This window comes from Eublepharis macularius, chromosome 2 (assembly GCF_028583425.1).
Source record: "Eublepharis macularius isolate TG4126 chromosome 2, MPM_Emac_v1.0, whole genome shotgun sequence".
NCBI lineage: Eukaryota > Metazoa > Chordata > Lepidosauria > Squamata > Eublepharidae > Eublepharis > Eublepharis macularius.
This window is the reverse complement of record NC_072791.1, coordinates 219,091,479-219,115,791: the sequence shown is the minus strand read 5'-3', so window position 1 is coordinate 219,115,791 and position 24,313 is coordinate 219,091,479. Positions and strand designations below refer to the sequence as shown.

Sequence of the window (24,313 nt, the reverse complement as noted above, 5' to 3'; positions counted from 1 at the left end):
AGAGAGAGCAGATTGCTGAAATATGCAGTTCACTTCCTTCAGGGGTCACGTTCAAGTCCTGCTTGCCCAGACATTTATGTTATTTCCAGCCACAGGTCTATTCCTCAAGGACACAACTACTGCTAGTTCTTGGAACACTGTTAATACAAGCGAAATCCAGAAGGTATGCACGTGAACCCTGGATGGGGTGAGCCCACAGGCACCAAAGGGGGAGAGGAGGGAAGAGAAATATCAGGATAAAAACCATTCAACCACCCACCCACCCGAGATTTAAAGTGATGCAGGTATCAGAGGAAGGACTTGTGACCTTTCTGCAATAAATGCCCTGAGCGCTAACCAATAGGTACCAGTGCATCCTCACTGTATCCTTACAGTGGTATTTGTTTGTGCAAGAAACACAGTTTACCACCAGGTCCATGCCATCGTTTGGTGATGACGAACATCAACCCTCTTCCTCAGTTAAAGGTAAAGGTAGTCCCCTGTGCAAGCACCGAGCCATTACTGACCTATGGGGGGACATCGCATCACAACTTTTTCGTGGCAGACTTTTTGTTACGGGGTGGTTTGCCGTTGCCTTCCCTCAGTTACAGTACAAGTAACTGAATTACAGTACAAGAGCCAGTTTGGTGTCGTGGTTAAGAGCAGCAGGACTCTAATCGGGAGAGCCAGGTTTGATTCCCCACTCCTCCACTTGAAGCCAGCAGGGTGAACTTGGGCTAGTCACAGCTCTCTGGAGCTCTCTCAGCCCCACCCACCTCACAGGATGTTTTGTTGCAGGGATAATAATGACATACTTTATAAACCGCTCTGAGTGGGCATTAAGCCACCCTGAAGGGCGGCATATAAATCGAATGTTATTATTATTGTAAGTAATTATGTTTAAAATTCACTTTGTCATCACGTGCACAAAAATATACAAAAGAAGCATTCATTCGAGGCCAATAGATTAATTCGGTTCTCCCAAATCACAACCCGATTTATGGCTGCGGCCCCATTCACATTTTTGTTGGGAATAAACTTCACTGAAAGCAAAGGAGCTTACTTCTGAGTAAACATGAACAGGGTTGCAGTGTAAAAAAGACGTAAACTGGATTTGGAAGGCTGATATTAAACAAAGTTACCCTCCTCAAAGTGTAGCTAAACCCAGATCTGGGGAAAGGGCCAGTAAGTGGACTTAAATCAGCTGTGACTGTCAAAGAACAGTGCTGCTGAATAAACATCCAACCACTCCATCAGGTTAATTAGCCATGGATGTCTTTCCCCCCACTGTGTGACAGCTGCTGAGCTCAATGAATTAACTTCTGTCCTTAGCAGCCGTGAGTCACCTCTGCTGAAGCCAATGGGCTTCTTCTGCGGGTCAGGAAGAAGCAAATGTACAGGCTGTCTTCCAAGACAACCAGTTGAAAGCCAAAAGTGATCCTGGAATCAATAGCACTGCCTCAGGCACAAAACCAGTTCTGAAACTAAGGAACTCTTTCATTATCATAGACTTTTTGAATGGCCGGGGGCGGGGGGCGGGGGGTGTCCATTCTGCTGGAGCATTCCAGTTTCTTAAACTAGTGCTGTACATTACAATTGTCAGATATATGCCACCAGGGCTTTTTTTCGGCGAAAATTGGTGGTGGAACTCAGGACCGCACAATGACGACACTTTGGGTCATCTGGAACAAGGTGGGGGGTTAAAGTTTAAATCGCCCTTGGTGAAAATGGTCACATGGCCGGTCACCCCGCCCCTTGATCTCCAGACAGAGGTGAGTATAGATTGCCCTCTGTGCCGCACAGCGCAGAGGGCAATCTAAACTCCCCTCTGTCTGGAGATCAGGAGGCGGGGCCACTGGCCATGTGACCATTTTCAAGAGGTGCTGGAACTCCGTTCCACCATGTTCCACCTGAAAAAAAGCCCTGTATGCCACCAAAAATGTGAAGCGCTAAGTTTGCATCATGAACCAGTGCTCTTTGTGTTTTGTTAAGGTAGCATTTATTCAAGCCAATACTTCTTTCTGAGTAGCTTTGGTCCTTTTAAGCACAAGGTCCACCATCCAAGGCCCTGCAGAACAACAATGTGCATATGGAGTGCCATGCAAAAGGGGCTTCTGCCTCACAAATGTCCTGAGACCGTATCTGCACTACTTACCCCACCCCTTCCCTAACAGTGAAGACAAGGGGGCACACGGAACCACGTGTGAACATCGAAGTCTTCCTATATGTCCCAGTGCTGCTGGACTGGGGTAAAAAATGGCTGAGGTACATCTGAACTGCTCCACGCTGGAACTCTGCATTGTGGCTGTTCATCAGGCCACCATCAAAACTATCAGGCCTGATGCCTTCCCCTCCCCCACATTCCCTTATAACGTTTACCACAGCAAAAGCTGTGATATAACATTAAAGTAGGTTGCGCAAACAAGCAAAGTGGTGGTAGGGGATCTCACGGTTCAGGGAAGTCGCATCATGCATTTTGCCTTGCAAAACTTTATGTAAGAGAGAAGTAGCCCTGTTCGCTTTTGACAACTGCTAAAATGGGCCCTTTTCACACTACTTACTTGCTTCAGGAACATCACGAAATGTACTGCAAAACCCATAAAAGATAGTGTCTTCTCGCGCGACTTTTGCGCGATGTCGTGCAAAACTCTCGCGAGAAGACACTATCTTCCGCATTTTTTGTGCTACATTTCGCAATGTTTCGGAAGCAGGTAGGTAGTGTGAAAAGGGCCGTGGTCTTTGTTATTCACAAATCTATCAATGAATGAACAAGTGTATTGTCGAAGGCTTTCACGGCCGGAGAACAAGTTTGTCCTGTGTGGCAAACTACAATATGAGCAGGGTTTTTTAAGAGTGAACCTTTTTTTACTCGACACTCTTTTAAAGGTATTGAATGTATTGATATTTTTAAATATTAAAATATGTTTATATATATATAAAAGAATATATCTATAGAGAGAGATAAAAGAATATATATAGCGAGAATATATATATATAAAAGAATGTATCTACAGAGAAAGTTTATGCTTGTCTGAATACATATATGCATCAGCCCGTATCTCAAAAGCCAGGTAACTTTATTTCCAAACTAAATAAAAGAATAGGATTCACAACCAGGAGCGATAATTACCTTCATATTGAAACTAGCTGATTTTGTTTACCATAAGTAGCTGGATGGAAAAAATAAAACCCTTCTCTTATCTGTTAACTGCAGGCTATATATTCCCTTCTCGAGGATAAAAGCAAGAGTGAGGGAATGCAGGAGGGAACTGGGAAATTTGTGTTTGGCAAAAAAGTTGCACTCCCTCCTTGCGTTTGTTTATGTAGCATACAGGTATCTTCTCTTTCAGAACTGAGCTTCCACTCCCTGCAAATACTGAACTCACACTGTAATCTTTAGCCATTTAGAAGCAAAACAAATAGTAATTCTCTCTCCCACAGTAATAATTTTATAAAATCTTATAAAAAAGAACCTTGTAAAAAAAAGCCCACTTTGTAGGGAGCACACTTGTGCTGATGTGCCGTTTTTAAACTTAAAAAAAGAACTGCATAGAGGATTCTTACACACAAACACACTTCCCACTGCCCATTTGGAGAGAAGCTGTGTTTCCCTTAAGGGCAGAGCTGTTACCATCTGCTCTGCCCCGTTCCCACCTCGTAGGCTAGTTTGCTGATGGCAGGAAGGTTTGTTGTTTGGGTAACTTGTGTGTATATACATGGTTTTCTGTTGTTCTTTTTTAAAAATATATTTTTCACCACTTTGAGTCCACAACAAATGGAGAAAAGTGAGTTAAGAATGCCCAAATAAAATAAATAAATATAAGGTACTCATCCCCAACCTGAGGAGGGTTGTGAAATTGCAACTCCTCTTTTTATGCTACCAATTTTAATTGTTTGTTTCTGTGATCCACACTGAGTCTGCTTGAGGGGAGAACGGATTACAAATTGAATGAATGAATGAATATCTTTGCTACATTACCAGGTCTAACTACTCATGTATTTCTCTCAGGGAACAGGAGCAGTTCTTACATGCAATTAATTATCTAGAAATATTTGCGGGTTAATTTTTCTTCAGCTACTAACAATAGGGTAATGCTAAAATAAACAGAAGTCTGTTGGCACCTTAAAAGCTAACAATTTTTTATTGTAGCATAAGCTTTCGATGATTAGAATCAGATGCACAAGGTTTTATCCTGTTATGCTTCTATCTTCCATCAACACGGGACTCTAGTAGAAAGGACAGAGACCCTCAGCCGCACTGGAAGTTCAGTAAAATCAGGGCTTTTTTTCTGGGGAAAGAGGTGGTGGAACTCAATGGGTTGCCCTCGGAGAAAATGGTCACATGGCTGGTGGCCCCGCCCCCTGATCTCCAGACAGAGGGGAGCTGAGATTGCCCTCCGCGCTGCCGAGCGGCGCGGAGGGCAATCTCAACTCCCCTCTGTCTGGAGATCAGGGGGCGGGGCCACCAGTCATGTGACCATTTTCAAGAGGTTCCGGAACTCCGTTCCACCGCGTTCCCCCTGAAAAAAAGCCCTGAGTAAAATAATGGAGTTGGTAGCATACAGACTGAATTCCCATGATAGGAAATGATCACAAACCAAAATAACCAGTTTAAATCTGAGAAGTCAACTACCATGACAAGGAGACTCTCTCCAATTAGAGTTTGCTTCATTTAGACATGCGCATAGGGCAGAGACCCACAGAAGTGACAGGGGGACATATCTGCACAAATCTAAGTCTGGGTTTACATATGCAATTGAATAAGGCTGAGGAAATATAATTCTAAAGTAGAAGACTTGGACCACATCAGACTACAGGTGAGTAATCATATTTCTGAAAGCTACTGTACATAAAAACTAAGGCAACAGGCAAAGAACAAGAATACAAATCCCTGCTGGGCAAGATTTCTACTTGCGGAGGATAGTTTTTACATGGAGGAGACCAGAATTCACCAGTCAGTCAGAACTGGTCCAGTCTGGCCTACCACCTCACTCTCCCGTACCTCTCCTGTAAACCAGGGGTCATTTCGTAGAAAAAGAGCTTCAGGAACTCATTAGCATAACTCATTAGCATATGCCACACCCCTTGACAGCACCAGAAGTGTGTCATTAGCATAATTGATTTGCATGTGCCATGCCCCCTGACATCACCTATCCTGGCTGTTTTGGACCCAATCCTGGCCATTCAGGGCTGAAATCAGGACCAAAATGGCAAAAAGGAGCTGAAAATGGCCAAAAAGGGGCCCAAAATGGTCAGGATCGGGCCGCTGCTGAGCGGGAGAGTGATCCACCCATCAGAGGCCTGATCCTGGCCATTTCGAGACCAATCCTGGCTGTTTGGGGCCCAAAATGGCCAGGATCGGGCCTGAAATGGCTGAGATTCAGCTGCTGCCAGATGGGGGAGTATTCCCCCACCTGGCAGTGGCCTGATCAGGTCTGTTTTTGCCCCAATTCGGGACAAAATCACCCGATCCAGGCCAAAATGGGACCAAAATGGCCATTTGGGGCCCATTTGGGCCTTGATCAGGCCCAAAATGGCCCAGATCAGGTTAGTGCTGGGCAGGGGATGGGTCCCTCGCCAGGCACTAACCTGATCTGGGCTGTTTTGGGCCCAATTTGGGCCGTTTCAGACCCAATCCAGGCCAAAACTGGCCCAAAACCAGGTGGGCGGGGCCACCTGACACATGGCCTCCTGAGAGAACTACCGGAACTGCGTTCCTGCGCATTCCCCCTCAAAATGAACCCTGCTGTAAACAGTTTCAGAGGCTAGCCTCATATGATAAGAATATTACAATTTATGACCTTCCTAATGTTTTCATGAGGTGTTTTTCAGGATAAGGACAACTTGTAGGAGTGATCCCATGTCTAAAAACTGTAGCACAAGCAGCACCATGCAAAATAAAAGATAACTGTACTCTGAGGAGATTTCATAGAGCAAACATACCCACAGGAACCATGTCCTGGTACTGAGCCCTGTTGACTGTATTGAATGTACTCGACGGCCTTGGCAGAACGGGAGGTCCGGAGTGACGAGCGTCTTCTCCTACCTGAAAATATAAACACAGTTTTTCCCAAGCATAAAACATCACACGTAATCAGGTTCTTCCTAATATAACTAAATTATTACTCGACAGAAGAAGAGATGCTAACATGCTATTCCAAACAAATCAGGAAAACAACACTGAGCTAGATTTAAAAAAAAAATTTTTTTATTGGATTAGAAATCAATTTAATATTCATTACAATCAATTCCCTTTAAATATTCCAATTCTAACCCCCTCCCTTTCCCCCCCTTTTGTTGACTTCCAACAGTTTTCCAACCCCTTGTCTATTTTCCCCTTACTCTTTCCAGACTTACTTTATTCTATTAAACATACACTTTCATTCTCTTCTAAGCTTATCTATTATAACACAGTGCTATCTCTATTCCCTTTCCCACTTATCTTATCAAACTAAGTATTACATTCCTGACCTATATTCTTTAATAGTGTAACATTTTATCTGATTATTATTCTCTATTCTCTAACTTACTCGTTCTAGTCTCATCAATATGGGACAATCAATTTGTCCCCTGTTCTGCAAAGCTCTAAGTACTTCTATAAACATTGTATACCTTCAATATAAGTCAATCAATTTAACTTATACTCTATATGTTACTATTTACTTCCTTCCACCTTTCTTATATTCATTCTATTTTGATTATATAGTTTGCCTATTATACAGTTATCTGCCAGAAACATACTCAGTTAACTTATCCCGTTATAATTCTTAAAATAACACCTCTATAGTTTAATACTGTATATAATAATCTAATAAAACAATTGCTTAGAACTTCTTATTTAACTTCCCTTCCCCCGGTAAAGTCACTTCTCTCTTCTTTTATTGTATTTCAGTAATTTTCAAACTGCCACAGTTCTCCTCCCACCTCCCATTTTTTCACCAAATATTGCTTCAGCTTCTCCCAATCCATATTAAACTGTCCTGGATCGAGATCTCTTAGTTTTCTTGTCATTTTGTCCATTTCCGCCATGTACAGCAATTTGTAAATCCAGTCCTCCACAGCTGGCACTTCTTGTACTTTCCACTTTTGCGCATACAAAAGTCTAGCCGCTGCTGTCATATAAAATAACAATGTCCTGTATTGCGCTGGAATGTCCTCCATTCCCAGGTTCAGTAGCAGGAGTTCTGGGTTCTTATTAATTTGAAATTGTAGAATCTCACTTATTGCTTCTATTATTTCCCCCCAGTACTGCCTAGCTACCTCACAAGTCCACCACATGTGATACAAGGATCCTTCATGCTTTTTACATTTCCAGCATTTATTTGACATAACACTGAGCTAGATTTTGTTGTTCTCTTAATGGTGCCACTGGACTCTAATCTTGCTTTTCTACTACAGACCAACATGGCGGCCCACCTAAAACTAACACCCAGCTAACTAGCTAGTACATGCCCATGTCAGTTAACATATATTGGAATACTTTGGATTTTCAGGGAGTAAAATTTTGGATTTCCTGGGGGCCCAATGGGGCTTTAAAATGTGTAAGGCTTTTCTCCCTAACTTATATCTCTACATATTCCATGTGAGTTCTTCATTCTCTCGTGATTTTAGACATATGCTATTCCTTAAAAGGTTATTGAGGTCAAATAGTCTCTAATTAAAATAGGGAGGGGGGGAGAGGAAACCCTCCATCTCTAAGACACTGGAGTCCAAATGACCCAAACAAGTTAAAAACTCTAATTGAACAACACAATAGCTACCTTATGTTTATGGGACATCAACTCTGGCCTGGGAAATTCCTGGAGTTTTGGGGGCAGTACCTGGGGACGTTTCTCCTTACAGTCCTAAGTTTCTCCTACACTCTTAGGATATGCTATATAGGCACCTCTGAAGCTGCTATTTCCTTCAGGGGAACCGATCTCTGTACTCTGGAGATCAGTTGCAATTCCAGGAGATCTCCAGGCCCCACCGGGAGGATGGTAACGCTATTACCACTCAGTAATTTTATTAATATTGAGGCTCACAGGAACCATGTATACGTGTTTCAATCAGGGGATCTTGAAGACCTGCTCCCTCTCAATATTATCCCCACAGTGTCATGTATGCCAGCATCCATGCCATTGTTGTATTCTGCATCCATGCCATTGCTGTGTCATATGCCATTATTGTGTTCTGCAAGCATCCATGCTATCATTGTGCTGTGCATCTTACACTACATCTTAAACTCATACTGCTATAATGCCAAAGTTCAATATTGTATTTTATGCATTTTATATAATTCATCTGAAGATGTCTAGATTGCTAATACTAATTTCTAGAGGAGCAAGTGGCCTCTTTGTTATCTCTAAGAAATATGTACTTTCAGTTCTGAGTCGCCTTGGGCCAAAGCTGCAGCTGTGTACTGAAATGTATCTTTTCACAGGAGGGAATGATTCCACTCTATACTCTGTCTAGACTAAACTGCTTTGTTCCCATGTAACTTTTTCGGTTTCACGCCTGAAGGCAAAGGGGCAGGAGAACGTTCCACTATATCAGTAGTCCTATTATTTGACTAATTACTTCTGCCAACTTCTACCTAGGAGTGCATACCTGAACTGAATAGATCTCTAAATAAAGTTTCTTCAACCAATGCACCTGCTTGCTTGCTGTGAGGGGCTTGGGGATCTTACTGCCAGGGACTGACACCCTAGGACACACATAGATCATTTTAATATGGTTTCCTATTAAAAATAAATATTGGACGCATTTTTAGATAGACAGTTTTGAAAACTATGAGTTAATCAAGGTCTTCTTTCCAATTATCAGATGAGTGCTCCTCAGATATTCATTGTAGCAGGGCTTTTTTTTTTCTGGGAAAAGAGGTGTTGGAACTCAGTGGTGGAACTCAGGACCGCACAATGATGCCACTTTGGGTCAGCTGGAACAAGGGGGTAGTTTTTTAAAGTTTAAATCATCCTCGGTGAAAATGGTCACATGGCTGGTGGCCCCGCCCCCTGATCTCCAGACAGAGGGGAGTTTAGATTGCCCTCCGCGCCGCTTGGCGGCACAGAGGGCAATCTAAACTCCCCTCTGTCTGGAGATCAGGGGGCGGGGCCACCGGCCACGTGACCATTTTCTAGTGCCGGAACTCCGTTCCACTACGTTCCAGCTGAAAAAAAGCCCTGCATGGTAGCAACATTGTTACTTAATTTGTGAATGACAAAAACTCATTCTAAGCTCTGTATTTGAAAAGAACATTTAAAAAAAATTAGGATTCGGTTTCGTTTTCTCAGCCATGTCGGACGCTCCTCTTCGCGGGCTCGAGAGGAAGCGCCCGAGCACCCTGTCCGGGCGGCTGATCTGCGAAGATTAGCCCCCAAAACTCCCAGTGAGGGAGGCTGGGTCCGGGACACTGCGGGAAGAGCCCCCCGAAATCAATGCGGGGGGTTAATTGCCCGTTTGTCCCTACGGAGGCCGGCGGACGTGCGCGGCGCCTCGAGTGCTGCCGGGCCATGGAAAACGGCAAAGAGCAGAATTAGGCGAGAGCCTGCAAGTAAGCGAATCCCTTCTGTTACTACAAGCGTACGTGAAGGAGTGGTGGGATCTGAAGCTAAGAAGGCTCGTTCTTCCCCTTTGCTGAGTTTCAGAATCCGGCTGGCGGTTCCCCCCCCCCCTAAAATGGCAACAAAAAAACAAAGTCCTGCCCTGGGCAAGTCAGTTTCGGCTGCCCTAAAGGGAGAGTCGTTGGAGGAGGTAGTGCGGAGGGCGGTTGGTGAAGCTATAAAACCCTTTGTTGACAAGCTGAATGAAACAGATCAAAGGATGGGCTTAATTGAGAGCGAAGTGAAAACCATTAAGGAAGCAGCGGGGGGGGGGCAGAGAAGTCTGCTCGGGAAAGTGCGTCACTCGTGAAGGCTACGAATAAAGAGCTTAAACTGGTGGAGAATCAGCTGATCGGGCTACAAGTGGAACGAACACAGACAATTTTGCGCCTCCAGAATGTGAAAGAGGAGGAAAATGAGGATTTACGGGGTCTGGTCTCGGAACTATTGGCGACACCCGCGAGGGCAACTAAAGAAGAAGTAAAAAGCGCCATTTTGGAAGTCCGTCGGGCTACTTCAAAATATGCAATGAAGCGTCAGTTGCCTCGCGAGATCATCATTGATTTTTCATCTAAGAGAATCCGGGACACTATCCTATATAATTCATACAATGCGGATTTGGACTTTTTGGGTAGTAAAGTTAAGATATTGAAAGACGTCCCATTTCTAGTTCGGAAAAGACGTTTTAAGTATAAAAAGTTCGCAGCTCTTCTGAGAGAACGTGGAATAAAGTACAAATGGTTATTTCTGGAAGGAATCTGGTTCAGTCACAAAGATCAAGCTTTCAAGTTATTATCAGAAGATCAACTAAGGGATTTTGAGGATAAAAATCCGGAATTTCAGTGCACCAAGCAAGACGAAAAGGAGAAGTCTGAGGGGGGGGGGGAGGAAATGAGCACTGCGGCTGCAGCTGCTCAGAGAGAATTGCGTCCGGGACCCAGGAGGGGAAGAAAAATTTAATTTGAATTTAAATTGTAATTTGCATTTAGTAAGGTCAACCACTCCATCAATATAACATAAAGCTTTAACTTTTGAATAATGGCAGTATGAAGGGAAAACATTTTGTGTAGCATAGCTGTTGCATGTTGTAGTTGTTGTGGTCTTTTTCCTTCCTCCCCTTGTTCCCTTTCTTCCCTTTGTATTGTTAGTTAATGTAGTTAATAAAAAATAAAAAATATATATATAAAAAAGAAAAGAACATTTAAAAAAAATTATCCTATTTTTCTTCCATCATGGAATGCAAAGCAGCTTACAGGGGAGGCTGGGTTGCCAACCTCTAGATGTGGCCTGGAGATCTACAATTGCAACTGATCTCCAGGCTATAGAGATCAGTTCCCCTGGAGAAAATGGATGCTTTGGAGGGTGGACTCGATGGCATTATACCTTGCTAAGGTCACTCCCCTTCCCAAGCCATGTCCACCCTAGGCTCCATCCCTAAAATCTCTACAAATTTCCCAAACTGGAACTGGCAACTCTAAGAAGGGGATCCCATGACCTCCCCCCCCCCCCGGTTGAGGCACTGGCGAGACCCAGACTATTATCTCTCCAGTTACAACAGGGCTGTATCACGTGCCTTCCAACCATACCCACTTCCTCTGGCATGCTTTCACTGGACAAGCTCTATCCATATTGACAAATGACACCATCTTATAGCTTCTACCACCATTTGGACCAATCAAGATCCAGGACGTATAATGCAGGTTGCAACACGGCTCAGCTATGTCACCACCACAGAGACGCATAAATCAGCACAAAAATTCACTTCTAAATTGCACTTAAGACATATTTGGGAAATTCAAAAGCGTCATATGTGCCATTGATTTCCCTGTGCTGTTACAACCAAGGACAGTCTGTTTGGTCAAAGCAACTTTACTTCTGCAATTTCCTGGCTCCTCTGTGTCTCTGTTGCATGAACTTCAGCTTTTTCAGCCTGTCTCCATGTTTCTATGGTTGTTTTATTACCCTGCCCCCTCTCAAAACATGCATCACACAGTCCTGTAATCTTCACCAAAGCAAGAGGACGTATTCACAAAGCTTTCCCAAACCAAGTCATTTCAAACCCACCTGCTTTGTGACTAGCCAAAGAATCATAAAGGAACTAAACCACTGAGAGGTAACCAAAGCCAATTCTCTCCATTCTCTCCAGTTTGGTGTAGTGGTTAAGAGCGCAGGACTCTAATCTGGAGAGCCAGGTTTGATTCCCCACTCCTCCACTTGAAGCCAGCTGGGTGACCTTGGGTTAGTCACAGCTCTTTCAGAGCTCTCTCAGACCCACCTTCCTCACAGGGTGTTTTGTTGTGGGGATAATAATGACATACTTTGTAAACCACTCTGAGTGGGCATTAAGTTGTCCTGAAGGGCGGTATATAAATCGAGTGTTGTTGTTGTGTTGTTGTTGTTGTTGTTGTTGTCCATTCTCCAATGGAGAAGAATTGTCTTTACTGAAAAAGGGAGAAGCTCTCTTCTGGAATTTATGCAAGGAAAGAGAATTGCAAATATTGTTATCTTCTCAAGCTGCTTTTCCAATGGTTAAAAAATAAATCTCCTTTAGGTCCCATGAAATCAATGGGACTGAATAAATTATTAGATTACAATACTGGTACCAGTTCAATTTTTTTCTAAAAAGGAACTGACTTTCAGTTTAAAATCTGATGCCTTGCAATTAGGTTAAGTTGTTAATAGGTCACCGCAGTTTTAAACTGGATGTTCCATGTCAGTTTTTTACTCTTTTCTAAAAAAAAACCCAGCTGTTTTATTTTAAACAACTGTTTGGCTTTTAAGGAAAAAATAAACTTAGAGCATGCATAGATTGACTTTCTGCACAGGAAACCTAGTTATGACATACCTGGGCCAACAGATATGTATAAAACTAATGGGTATAGAAATAGATGCTTATTCAAGAGGCATTTAGATTATCCAAAAGATTTAGTTGCTGTAGCATTTAGGTCTTGCCAGAATTGTGCGTGAGCAGTTCTGGAGGCCTCACTTCAAAAAGGATGTGGACAAAATCGAGAGGGTGCAGAGGAGAGCGACGAGGATGATCAGGGGTCTGGAGACTGAGCCCTACGAGGAAAGGCTGAGGGCCTTGGGGATGTTTAGTTTGGAGAAGAGGAGATGGAGGGGGGGACATGATTGCTCTCTTTAAATATTTGAAAGGCTGTCATTTGGAGGAGGGCAAGGAGCTGTTCCAGTTGGCAGCAGAGGGTAGGACCCGAAGGCTAAAACTACATACACAAAGGTACCGGCTGGATATTAGGAAAAACTTTTTCATGGTTAGAGTAGTTCAAAAGTGGAATCAGCTGCCTAGGTAGGTGGTGAGCTCCCCTTCACTGATAGTCTTCAAGAAGAGGCTGGACGAATATTTGCCAGAGATGCTTTAGGCTGATCCTGCACTGGGTAGGGGGTTGGACTAGATGGTCTGTATGGCCCCTTCCAACTCTATGAGTGTATGATCCTCTCTCTTTCTTTTGGGCATGCAACTCAGACAACTGCCAGAGCTTGAAAGAGATAACCGTATCAAAAGGCTCGTGCCTATGAAAGATAGGCTGTTTTTGTGCTAATACTGCATAGCGATCAAATCTGCACTCAAGGGCCCTCCAGTGGTATAAACGGGAACCAGCAGGGAAATTGCAAAAGCCAAAATTGCTGTTGTCAAGTTGTGCACATCCGACCTAGTCTGGATTCCGCTGAGCCAAGCAAGAAGCCAACAAACTGTCCTGAAGTAACCGTGCTTCATTTTAGCACTTTCTCCCATGTGTGACAGCTAGCAATTGTGGCTCTAGAGCTTGCGTATTTTGCATTCATTACGGCAGCAGTCTCCAAATCCACTGGTCAGAGAGGTCACAGGGCCCCTAGAGAGTCCCCTTTTTTTCTGCTGCTGCTGCTACTGGTGCATATGAGCAGAGAACCGGAGCATCATATCCCCTGTTTCTCTTTGCACACTTTGTCGGTGAAGCAGCAGGACTGAGAGACAAGGTCACTTAACAGAGGGCAGGGTTCTTTTCAACACAGGCAGATTCAGAGACGACGACTCCTCATAAAAGCTCTCGCTTGCTTTCCCTTTCTCGTCAGTCCAACCACCCTTGATACGCCAAAGTTCCACAAACACTTGCAGATCTGAGCTTCACTTCCCACCAGCTCTGGTTCCTGTCAGGTGACTCTAATGTAGGGCAGCTTCCTGTCACATGCGTACAGTTCAATGAGCCCTATGCTGCTGCCTGGGCATTAAAGGTTGGTCCTGAGTCTGGAAAGGTTAAAGAACACTGCTTTATAGGTAGGGTTGCCAGCTTCCAGGTAGTGGCTGGAGATCTCCCGGAATTACAACTGGTCTCCAGGCCACAGAGATCAGTTTACCTGGAGAAAATGGCTACTTTGGGGGGGGGGGGTGGACTCTATGGAATTATGCCATGCCAAGGTCCTTTCCCTCCCCAAATCCCACTTACTCCAGGTTTCACCCCCCAGCTCTCCAGGAATTTCCCAACTTGGAGCTGGCAACCCTATTTATAGGGTAGCCCTAACCATTCAGCTGGCAATCCAATGGCCAATGTTTTGTACCATAAATTGCCAGCCACTTCAGACAGAATGGCCTGGGCTAGATAAACTGTGAAGAAAGCTATCTTCAGAAATGGGTCCAATAGAAACGAATCACCTGTTTTCTTTGAGAGACAGTGTTGTGTAGTGGCTAGATTACTGGAGCCAGAGACCCAGATTTGATCCCTTGCTCAGCCTTGAAGCTCAATTACTGACAAAGAGGCCCACCTTTCAGCCTAACCTAAAAAACACAATCCATCATTCTACACAGTCAACAGGCAACACCACCTACACCATCACTACAATTAAACAGCACACACACCCTTTTGGTACCTTATCAAGTTGCGTGTTAACTTTGCAAAGCGTAAGGAGAGTGCTCAACCTGAAGTTGCAGTGGCAAAAACAACTAGACTAATGACAAAATGATGAATACTGTGGGAGGAACGTGGAAACCACATGATCCATTAGGCCTGATTGGCTAAAATATACATCAGAAGGCTAGAGCTGGCTTACCTCACCAGCACTGTGGCTGCGCTGTCTGGTCAAATGCTGCCGGTGGACCAATGCGCTTGTTGGCCTGCTACTTTGCAAAGGAAGCCGTGGGTCGATGAACGTGGTGGTGCGGGAATTGTGGTCAACGAAGAAAGCCTAGTACAGCAGGGAGGCAAAAAAAAAAAAGCACGGTATTATTTGTTAGTCCACACCGGGACTTGTGGGTACAGCTAACTGCACGTCTTCCTGCATAATCTACGTTTGCAAGAAGCAAGGCACCAGGTGGTTAGAAGTACAGGAAATGCGAGTTCTAACGATGGTGAAGCCTAAAACTTTGCAACACAACCGGGCACTCTAATATCGCTCATGTTTCTGTCTTCCTCCTTGTAACACAGGATTAATATGGCATGGCCATTTAATGCTTTGTTGAGAGGCGGCATGGTGCAGTGCTTAATCGACCTCACAGTGGTGTTGTGGGGATAAAATGGAGGAGAGGGGAACAATGTCAGCCACTTTGAGTCCCCATTGGTGGAACGATGGGGTATAAATGAAGCAAATAAATAAGTTAAAATATCGGTAGACTTGTGTTAACTTAAGGTTGAATGTCCCTTTGTCCTCTTTTATCAGTTGTTCACACCCAGCCATCTTCATCCCCCTAAATGTTCCTTTACTTAACTGAAATTGCTGATCCCCCTGTGGTCAGCAGTCTGTTTTAATTATAAAGCCACACTATATGAAAATTCAGGAAAGGACACTGACAAAGAGATGATACAAGCGAGACTATTTGCATAATCAAAAATACATAGCTTACCATTATTGATAACTGACATGTTGATTAGAGATCTCTGAAGTTTCTGCAGCCCAAACACTGGCTCTTGCCAGTCCTTTATTAGTAAAGCGGCCCATACAAGACCTCACAATAAGTCATGAATACGCAAGGAGCACCCTGTGTGATTGTTTTAGTGCAGTGGCACAAATTGTGCGTGATTCACACTTGGATTAAAAACAAGAGTTCACCACTATCCTTTTCCATTCTGTAAAGCATTTCTAAGAAGCCCTTTAGTCCTCTCAAAATCCTTGCCTGCTATTCCCTTCACACACTAGTTACTCTAGCGTCCTACCCCCACCCCTCCAATATATCTTAGTTTAAAGATGCCTTTAAAAAAAAAAGCCGTGTTTGATTTTGTACTGAGCCACATTTGGCTCTAGAACCACAGGCTGCAGACCCCTGATCTAGACAGGGTTTTACCGAACAATAAATACCTCTGCAGCTTTTCAAAAAAGAAAACAAAGAAAGCTAAGAGTTTCCTGTGGCAGTACTCAAGGCTTAGTAGTCATCGGAACTGAACAGAGGCATGGAGATCCATGATAAAACCATCCCGTTATCTTTCAAGTGCTCACAAAAGCCACAAGGAGGCCTGATTCTGATCAAGATTGGGGGTGAGGGAAAACCCTGTGTAGTTTCGCTAACAGAGACTCCCCGCAAAGCGTTCAGTAGTTCTCAAACGAAAAAGAGACGGCTGTATGGGAAGGAAAAAATTAAACCTTCTTGTTCCCCCTCGTTCAACCTTGTTTGACCCTTAGATTTCTTATATCTACAACTGCCTGGTGCTTTTGTCCTCAGAGATGTAGGTTATATATACATAAAGTGATGTACCATCACTCTCTTTTGTGTAAATATGCCTGTCTCTTCCTCTCTCACTAAAAACTATCACCTGGCAGCTACCCAGAAGACGTTGTTACTGTGAAATCACAGAGCGCTTGCATTTTAATTGGTGATGGGAAAGGTTGTTCACAGAACTAGCACAACTGTTGTGAGGGAAAACCTCATGGAGGCGCCTGCAGGAAAAACCCCTCACGGTGGCTGGGGCTGGGATGGACAGATGTGGCTTGGGACAGAGGCAGAGATCTGAGGAGAGGAGGCGAGAGCTCAGGGTGACCGAGACACCAGCTGGATGCAGCCAAGAGGCTCAGGAGCCCGAGGAAAAGGACAGGGGAAATCTCTCATAGGTGCTGAAAAGGTTTATGCAGGGGTCATTTCGTAGAAAAAGAGTGGGAGGAACTCATTGGCAAAAGTCATTAACATATGCCACATCTCTTGCCATCACCGGAAGTGTGTCATTAGCATAACTGATTTGCATATGCCACACCCCCTGGCATCACCTATCCTGGCTGTTTTGGACCCAATCCTGGCCACTCAGGGCCGAAATTAGGCCCAAAATGGCAAAAGGGGGCTGAAAATGGCCGAAAAGGGACCCAAAATGGTCAGGATCGGGCCACTGCTGAGCAGGAGAGTGATCCACCACCCATCAGAGGCCCGATCCAGGCCGTTTCGGACCCAATCCAGGCTGAAACGGGCCCAAAATGGCCAAGAGTCAGGTGGGCAGGGCCACCTGACATGTGACCTCTTTGGGGAACTGCCAGAACTGCGTTCCTGTGCGTTCCCCCTCGAAATGAGCCCTGGGTTTATGAGGCAAAGTTCCGACGGATGGAAAGCACAGACGTGATGAATTTCATATATTTTACAAAACAGCCAGACAAACTTTTGGCTCTACAGTTTCATCTATATGTGGATTGGATGACATGAATGTATGCTATTTTTTAAAAAATAAAAACCTACTCTTTTTTTATATGCTTACTGTATAATCACCACCACAAATGGGGGAGCGCACATGTGAAACATCTGATTAAGTTCCACGGCACAATGTGATTACAGGTTGAAGTGTGCCCAGTACACTCTTGAGTAGGGCTATTCTAGGTAGGCCTACCCAAAAAAGAAGGGGAAAAAAATCCTGGGAAACCAAACGGAACTGCTGCCAAAAGGCAAATGCTCCATAAGCAGTATGCCAATGACCCAGATGTCTAAACCAAGAAAACCTCAGTCAGGGAAGGATTCTCTGTCTCCGATGCAGTCAGATCCCAGAACCTGCTTGCTTGGGAGGACGCCACATGTTTAATTCTAGTGGAACTTACTTCCAGGTTCAGGGTGCTTAGACCTGTAGCCTTTAAACGCACGAGAAAGTCTTAAAGTGGATATGCTTTTAAGAACATATAGAAGTATTTCAGGAACCTAGAGCTTGATGTTTAAGAAAACAACATCTGGCTTTTAGCATGTGTTTATAACAAACAGCACCAACAAGGGACCAAAGTACCTTGCAGAGTTCCTTAAGCTAAAATAGTTAGGTCCCTGTTTCTAATGAAGCTTTGCTCTAATATAGACGCCGGGGAGGAAACAGGTCTAAGCGAGGAGGGAAAGATGAGAACAGGGATGAACACAGCATGTGTGTTTACGTGTATTAAAATGTAATTAGAGTGGAGACTGGATTCAGGGAATGTGACAAAGACCACACGGGAAAGGTGAGTTTGAGGAGAATTCTCTGTTTTTACTTACCTGGCCAGCAGGGGGGAGTTGTGGGAACAGGTCTCCCGGTGCACTCCCTGGGCAGTGTGACATCATTGGGGGGTCATATGTGCGCTCTGTTGGGACCACTGTAATGGTAAGCACCAGGTTTCCACCCTCTCCCGTCAGGAGGGTAAGGGGACCTGGTAACCCTAGTGGGCAGCAAGGTCCTAAACTTTTGGCTTGGAATGAGGTGTTTGGCAGGTGCATCTTGCCATACAGGGATAAAAAAAACCCTCAGTGCTGAAATTCCTATTGGCCCACACAGCTATTAAAGGTTTAAAAGAAAGGCCTGTCCTTAACCAAGCCAGTCACACCATTTGAGGCAACCACACACTTAAGGCTAATACTTAATTTGGCTCATCGAACAGGTGAACCTGGTGTTTTATTTTATTCTGGCATCTTCAAGTAACATCATAATCTTGAAAACCTACACGAACCGGAAAAAAACATGTGGATCTCCACTGAGGTGTTCTTCCAGGACAAAAAGAAGGCAACTTTCATCGTTTGAATCTTTAATACAGCACAGCAGTTTTCAGTCTTAACAGACTCAGAGCCAAACTACAAGTGACTCCTGACACTAGTTGGACACTTGTTAGCTTCCCTCAAGTCTTGATGGGAAATGTAGGCAGCTTGGCGGAATGTTGGACAAGTGACCGTTGAAAAGTCCATTGGACAGCAGTCAGAGAGCCAAGCTGCAAGACCAGGACGCCTACATTTTCCATCAAAACATGAGGGAAGTTGACAAGTGTCCAACTAGTGTCAGGCGTCACTTGTAGTTTGACTCTCAGAATACCCCCTCCCTAGCCCCAGGAAGGGAGCTGCAAGCATCCTGAAAGGAAGTTATGTGACATCACAGTCATGGAACCGGAAGAGGAGGAGCCAAAACGTGCATCTTCTAAAACAGAATAGTTTCCATCGCTGAGTAAGACCAAATAGGTCAGGAATTACAACCTAGCTGAAGGGATGAAGTCCACTGCTGTAGAGGATACTGGGAATAGTCTTTGCTTAGGACTTGAGGAGAATAAATGGCAAAGTGTGAGGCGGCTTCCACATTAGCCATCTGGTCTGGAATTTTTCACTCAGTTTCATTGACATATGCAGATGACGTTGTTGGCAAATTATAGCATTCCAGTATTTTCTCGTTTTCCCGTCTTTATGTAGGCCTTATTACTACCAATTTTTAAAACACACAATTTCAGCTCAATACTGTCCACAGCTTATACTCAAAGAGCTACTGAGATTTCTGTCCCACTAAATTTCCCTCCTTTTCTCCTGCCTCCAGTTTCATTGATTACACCCTGTATCTCTGGCCAGCCACAACATTCTTGCATCAATGCTTAATTATCAGGTCTTGAGGCGGGAGGCAATTATATACTGTTTTTCGTTTTACAGCTACGGTATTTTTAAAAAATAATGATCCATACAGTGCAAATAAAAATAAAATTATCATGAGTAACTGATTTTATTTCCAAGTGCAACATTTCCCCACCACTGTTCCTGAGTTGAAGAATGAACTGATTACTAGTCACTGGTTCGGGAAATGTGACCACAGGTCTACCAAACGCTTTAGGCTTTAAGCAAAGGAACAAAAGATAAATTGCAGAGAGAAACGGGACCTTGGCCAAACAGGACTTACTTCTGAGTAAACATATACTCAAGGCCCTTATTCATGAGGGTGGATAGTGGCAGAATTTTACTGAGGGTGGATATATTCAATGGGGCTTACTCCTAGGAAAGTGCGCACAGGACTGCATTGACCACGGGGATTTTTAATTACTTTTGGAAACCTGTGCTCAGTCTCTGGGGGGGGGGGAGGGTTGTAAGTCCCCGTCACTTTGGTCACCAAACCAATTAAATGGAACCCAGTAATCCAATTAACTTCAGAAACTCTGCCTTAACTGCTGTACGAATCAGTTGCTTAATATCTGTTTTATCTAATTTTGCCTTCTGCATTCAGAAGAAAGTGCCAGCCTCCCGGAGGGTGAAAATTTAATCAGCTGAACCTTAATCAAGCATGCAAACTGAAAGATAAATTTAGAGCAACGTTGTCCTACAGGAAAACAAACATTTCCATATGAATAGTACTGCATATGTGCTTTTTTATTATTCTTACGCAGCAGTTTACACAGCACTCATTTATGCAATACACTTAAGCAAACAGGGAAGATGCTCAAGGATTACACTAAATGAATGCAATCATATCTTGTTAAACACAAGTGCTTGGAGGCTGGCTGGCAGCAGCCTCCCAAACAATGAAACCCAGAACTGTGGGTTCTGAAGCTTCATTAAAGAGAACAGAAGTCACCGGGGCTTCAAAGTCCTGGGCTAATCTGGACACTGGCACCGCAGCTGGAAACCAAACTGAAGCACGCTAAAAACCAGCAGCCTAATTTTATATAAACTCTCACCACTGGCTACTAGGACAAGGGTGTAGCCTGGCTGGGCACAGTAACTGGGTATTTTGGTTTAGCCCAGCTTCGCATTTTCCCCAGAAGGATAATGTATCTGTTCAAACAGGATTTCTTGTTTGAAGAAACCCATAAAGGTTGAAAATTAAATCTCTCTCACGCACAAACACACTCCGTTATGAAATCTGCTACAACAGCAAATGAGCACTGAGAGTCTCTCTATGCGAGACATCTGAGACGCGAAGAACACGTGACAGGAGATGCAATGTTAGCCAGGAAGGGTAGTTTAAGAAAACAGAGGTGGCGGCAGGGCAAAGGCTTTGCGATACACTGGAGCTGTGTGAAGGGGCTGTGAAATGCCAGAAGGGAAACTTCAGCCCATTATAACCCCTCCAGGTGAAACTGACAGAGCCTTCAGGAGGTAATGATGAAATTAACAAACCCTCTGAGGAGCGATCTCTGTTGGCTCTGCCTTTTTAAACTATGATTCCCGGCTAACATTGCATCTCACTGCACTTGACGAACACAGACTGAGGCATCTCGTGTAGAGAGATTCTCTACAGAATCTATCCCAATGTTGCACAAAGACATCCAGTTTTCCTGGAAGGGAACTGAATTGCCCAATACATAAGCAATCCTTTAAACGTATCTTGATTCATCTGTGAAGCTGCAAGACATATGCCCTTCTCCGCTATCAGAGGTCTAATCCTAGGTTATTGGGTCTACAAGAAGATTTGCTGCAAGGTGACTTTAAGAAGATGAAGAGGGCTAGTGGGATGAGGACCCAACTCTCACCCTGTGAAGCATCTATACCAAGAGTCCTATGTCTACAATCCCTTGTCCAGGGCTTTTTTCCTGGGAAAAGAGGGGGTGGAACTCAGTGGGTTGCCCTCGGAGAAAATGGTCACATGGCTGGTGGCCCCGTCCCCTGATCTCCAGACAATCTAAACTCCCCTCTGTCTGGAGATCAGGGGGCGGGGCCACCAGCCATGTGACCATTTTCAAGAGGTTCTGGAACTCCGTTCCACCGCGTTCCAGCTCCTCTCTATATGTTACCTATGAAGCATCGGACCATCTATCTATCAAGTTTGTTTTGCTTTGCTTTTATTATCTAAAGTAAGGATAAACAGTTTGTGTGTTTCTACTTCATTTTCCAGACAATAGCTGTAAGCGAATTAGTCATCATTTAAAACACACACAAATGCTTGTATCTAATCCAACATATATAATAGAAATAAAAACAGTTTGTATCCAACGATCTGCGCATGGAAGGCACACAGAAGTTTGCCTCCCCAAAGTCCCTCCCAACACCCAAAAAGACGACTGACGGAGCTGCAGGATCCACACGGCAACAGGCGGGAGTGAGAGGGACAAGGGGATGAATTTGCCCCGATCCCTCGGCACTTGCGGAAGAGGTGTGTGAGAAGTGCCATCAAGTCACCACTGACTTATGGCAACCCCTGCTGGGGCTTTCAAGGCAAGTGAGGAGCAGAGGTGGTTTGCCATTGCCTTCCTCTGCAGAGTCTTCCTTGGTGGTCACCCATCCAAGGACTGACTCTGGTTAGCTTCCGAGATCTGACAAGATCAAGCTGTACCATGCTATCTTCCCTCCCGTAGAAGACGTATGAGGAACAATTTCCCTATTCATTGTGACAAACATGGCTGTTTCTTGGTGTAGGACTCATCTTCTTCTTCAGGAACAGACAGACTTCTGAGATTAAAAGAAATGCAGGAAAACTCATTTCATGCGCAAATGATTGGATAGGGATATAGGCAGGGCTTTTTTTCTGGGGAAAGAGGCGGTGGAACTCAGTGGGTTGCCAGCACGGGGCAACTCTTGGTGGGAGGTGGTGCCCCTGGTACCACATGTGCACGCACAAAGTGCAAGCATACTCCCAGGGTCAATGACGTCACTTTGGGTCAGCTGGAACAAGGGGAGAGTTTTTAAAAGTTCAAATCGCCCTCGGCAAAAATGGTCACATGCAGCACGGAGGGCAATCTCAACTCCCCTCTGTCTGGAGATCAGGGGGCGGGGCCACCAGCCATGTGACCATTTTCAAGAGGTTCCGGAACTCCGTTCCACCACGTTCCCCCTGAAAAAAAGCCCTGGATATAGGCCTTTTTTCCTTTACTATTATGTTATACTGTCAAAATCACTGCCAGTAAAATTGTTCTAGGAGAACAGATTTGATCTATGGATCACTCGTTGACCATCCCTGATCTACTGTGTCTGTATGATGACGAAAACCTGAAACAGTCATAAAACTCTACCCTTGGAGCTCACGAGTCAGAATATGTTCACAGGCACGCATTGTGAAATTTAATACAGAAAGTGTCAATACTCAGTATACACGATCACTTTGAGGGCACATTGTTCTCCACATCCACTTGGACTTAAAGTGTACCTAGCAAACTAATGCAAACTGGGACCAACGTATCAATGGGACCATCGCTCCCCGTATGAGCCCTGGAGGACGCTTTGATCTAATGATAAACAGCTGCTACTGGTCCCTGGCCCCAAGGAGGCCCGTTTAGTGTCAACCAGAGCCAGGGCCTTTTCGGTCCCGGCTCCAAACTGGTGGAACGCTCAGTCTAAAGAGATCAGGGCCCGGCTGGATTTGCTATCCTTCCACCGAGCCTGTAGGACAGAGCTGTTGCGCCAGGCATATGGTTGATGCTCTGGGGCTCCCTGCCGGCCACCTAAAGAAAGCTGTGGCCCTACAAAGGGATATCTACCACCTAGCCTTTGCCATATATTTCTGGAGGTGGTTGGGTGGTGGTTGCTGGTGAAATCTGCTGCCGTATGTTTTTCAAAACTCGCTGCTGTATCGCTTGTTGTGTGTGTTCTTTTTTAAATATTTAAGATGTTTTATTGGTTTTAAAGATATTGTATTTTATAGTATTCTATTAATTGGAATCCGCCCTGAGCCTATACATGACAATGTTACTCACATTAGGTTGGATGCACATCATTTTATCTGGATGCGCAGGAGAGGAAATGCTTCTGTCTGGAGCAGCCATTGCCCACCCTGGACTCGGGCTGGATGCCACCCTCCCGGCCCATGGAAAGCTGGCAACCACTCTCCCCCACCCCAGGGAGCCCCCCAAGCCCAGAGACACCCAGAGAGATTCCAGGGGCGGCGAGTCGGTGGGACAAGTGGCAGCTGGAGGAGGCGGCTGGATGTGAGCTGCCGCTTCCCACGGCGCTGAAGGGGCTGCTGCAGGAACGTGCTGTGCACCAGCAGCGGGGCTGCACCATGGCAGCCGAGGCCAGAACGCTCATCCACCAGGAATAAGGTGCTGGAGGTGGGGTCCGTGCAGCCAGTGGAACACTGTCCACCAACCAGAAGAAGCCACCACAGCCCTCTGCTAGTGTTGTGGTGGCTGATAAACGGCCACACCAAAGGCAGCCAGACTGAGCATGCCCAAGCTGGAGGGCAGTCCCCTGAGACTGGAAGGAGGGTGGGGCCCAGCACTCCCCGATAAGGCCCTACTGGCTGCTGGGCTGGGAGGAGGACCCCGTAAGGGTTGAGCGACAGGCTTCCTATCACCCATTCCCCAGGTGGCTGGATAGTATCTCACTGCTCAGTGGGTAGGAGGAGGAATCAGTTGGTGCAACCCCCTCTCCCTTCCCCAATTTGGAGGCCTAGAAAGGGCCTCCCTGTGCACCCAACAGGGCAGTGGAGGGTCAACCCAGCCGGGTGTTTGGAACGGCAGCTCAGTTTCTTTTTTCTTATTATTAATTTTTTTAATTGAAACTCTACAAAATGCAAACATACAATAAACACTAGAGTGAACAGGCTCTTACACTGAGCAATGTCTTAAGATAATACTTAAGAGAACTGAAAAGCCAGTGTTAGTAGTTAAGAGTGTCAGGCTAGGATCTGGGAGACCCAGGTTCGAATTCTCACTCCGCTGTG

General features: G+C 44.9%; 1 protein-coding gene across 1 annotated transcript in view; it reads right to left on the bottom strand.

Annotated features, from left to right (window-relative positions):
• The window catches only part of HECW2 (HECT, C2 and WW domain containing E3 ubiquitin protein ligase 2), a 264,692-nt gene that overhangs the window by 56,417 nt on the left and 183,962 nt on the right, over window positions 1-24,313 (bottom strand). Inside the window, exons 15-16 of the mRNA XM_054972580.1 lie at window positions 14,604-14,738; window positions 5,923-6,025 (exon numbers count right to left, since the gene is read on the bottom strand). Of these exons, the coding sequence (XP_054828555.1) occupies window positions 5,923-6,025; window positions 14,604-14,738 (238 nt within the window). The remainder of the gene's footprint in view (window positions 1-5,922; window positions 6,026-14,603; window positions 14,739-24,313) is intronic.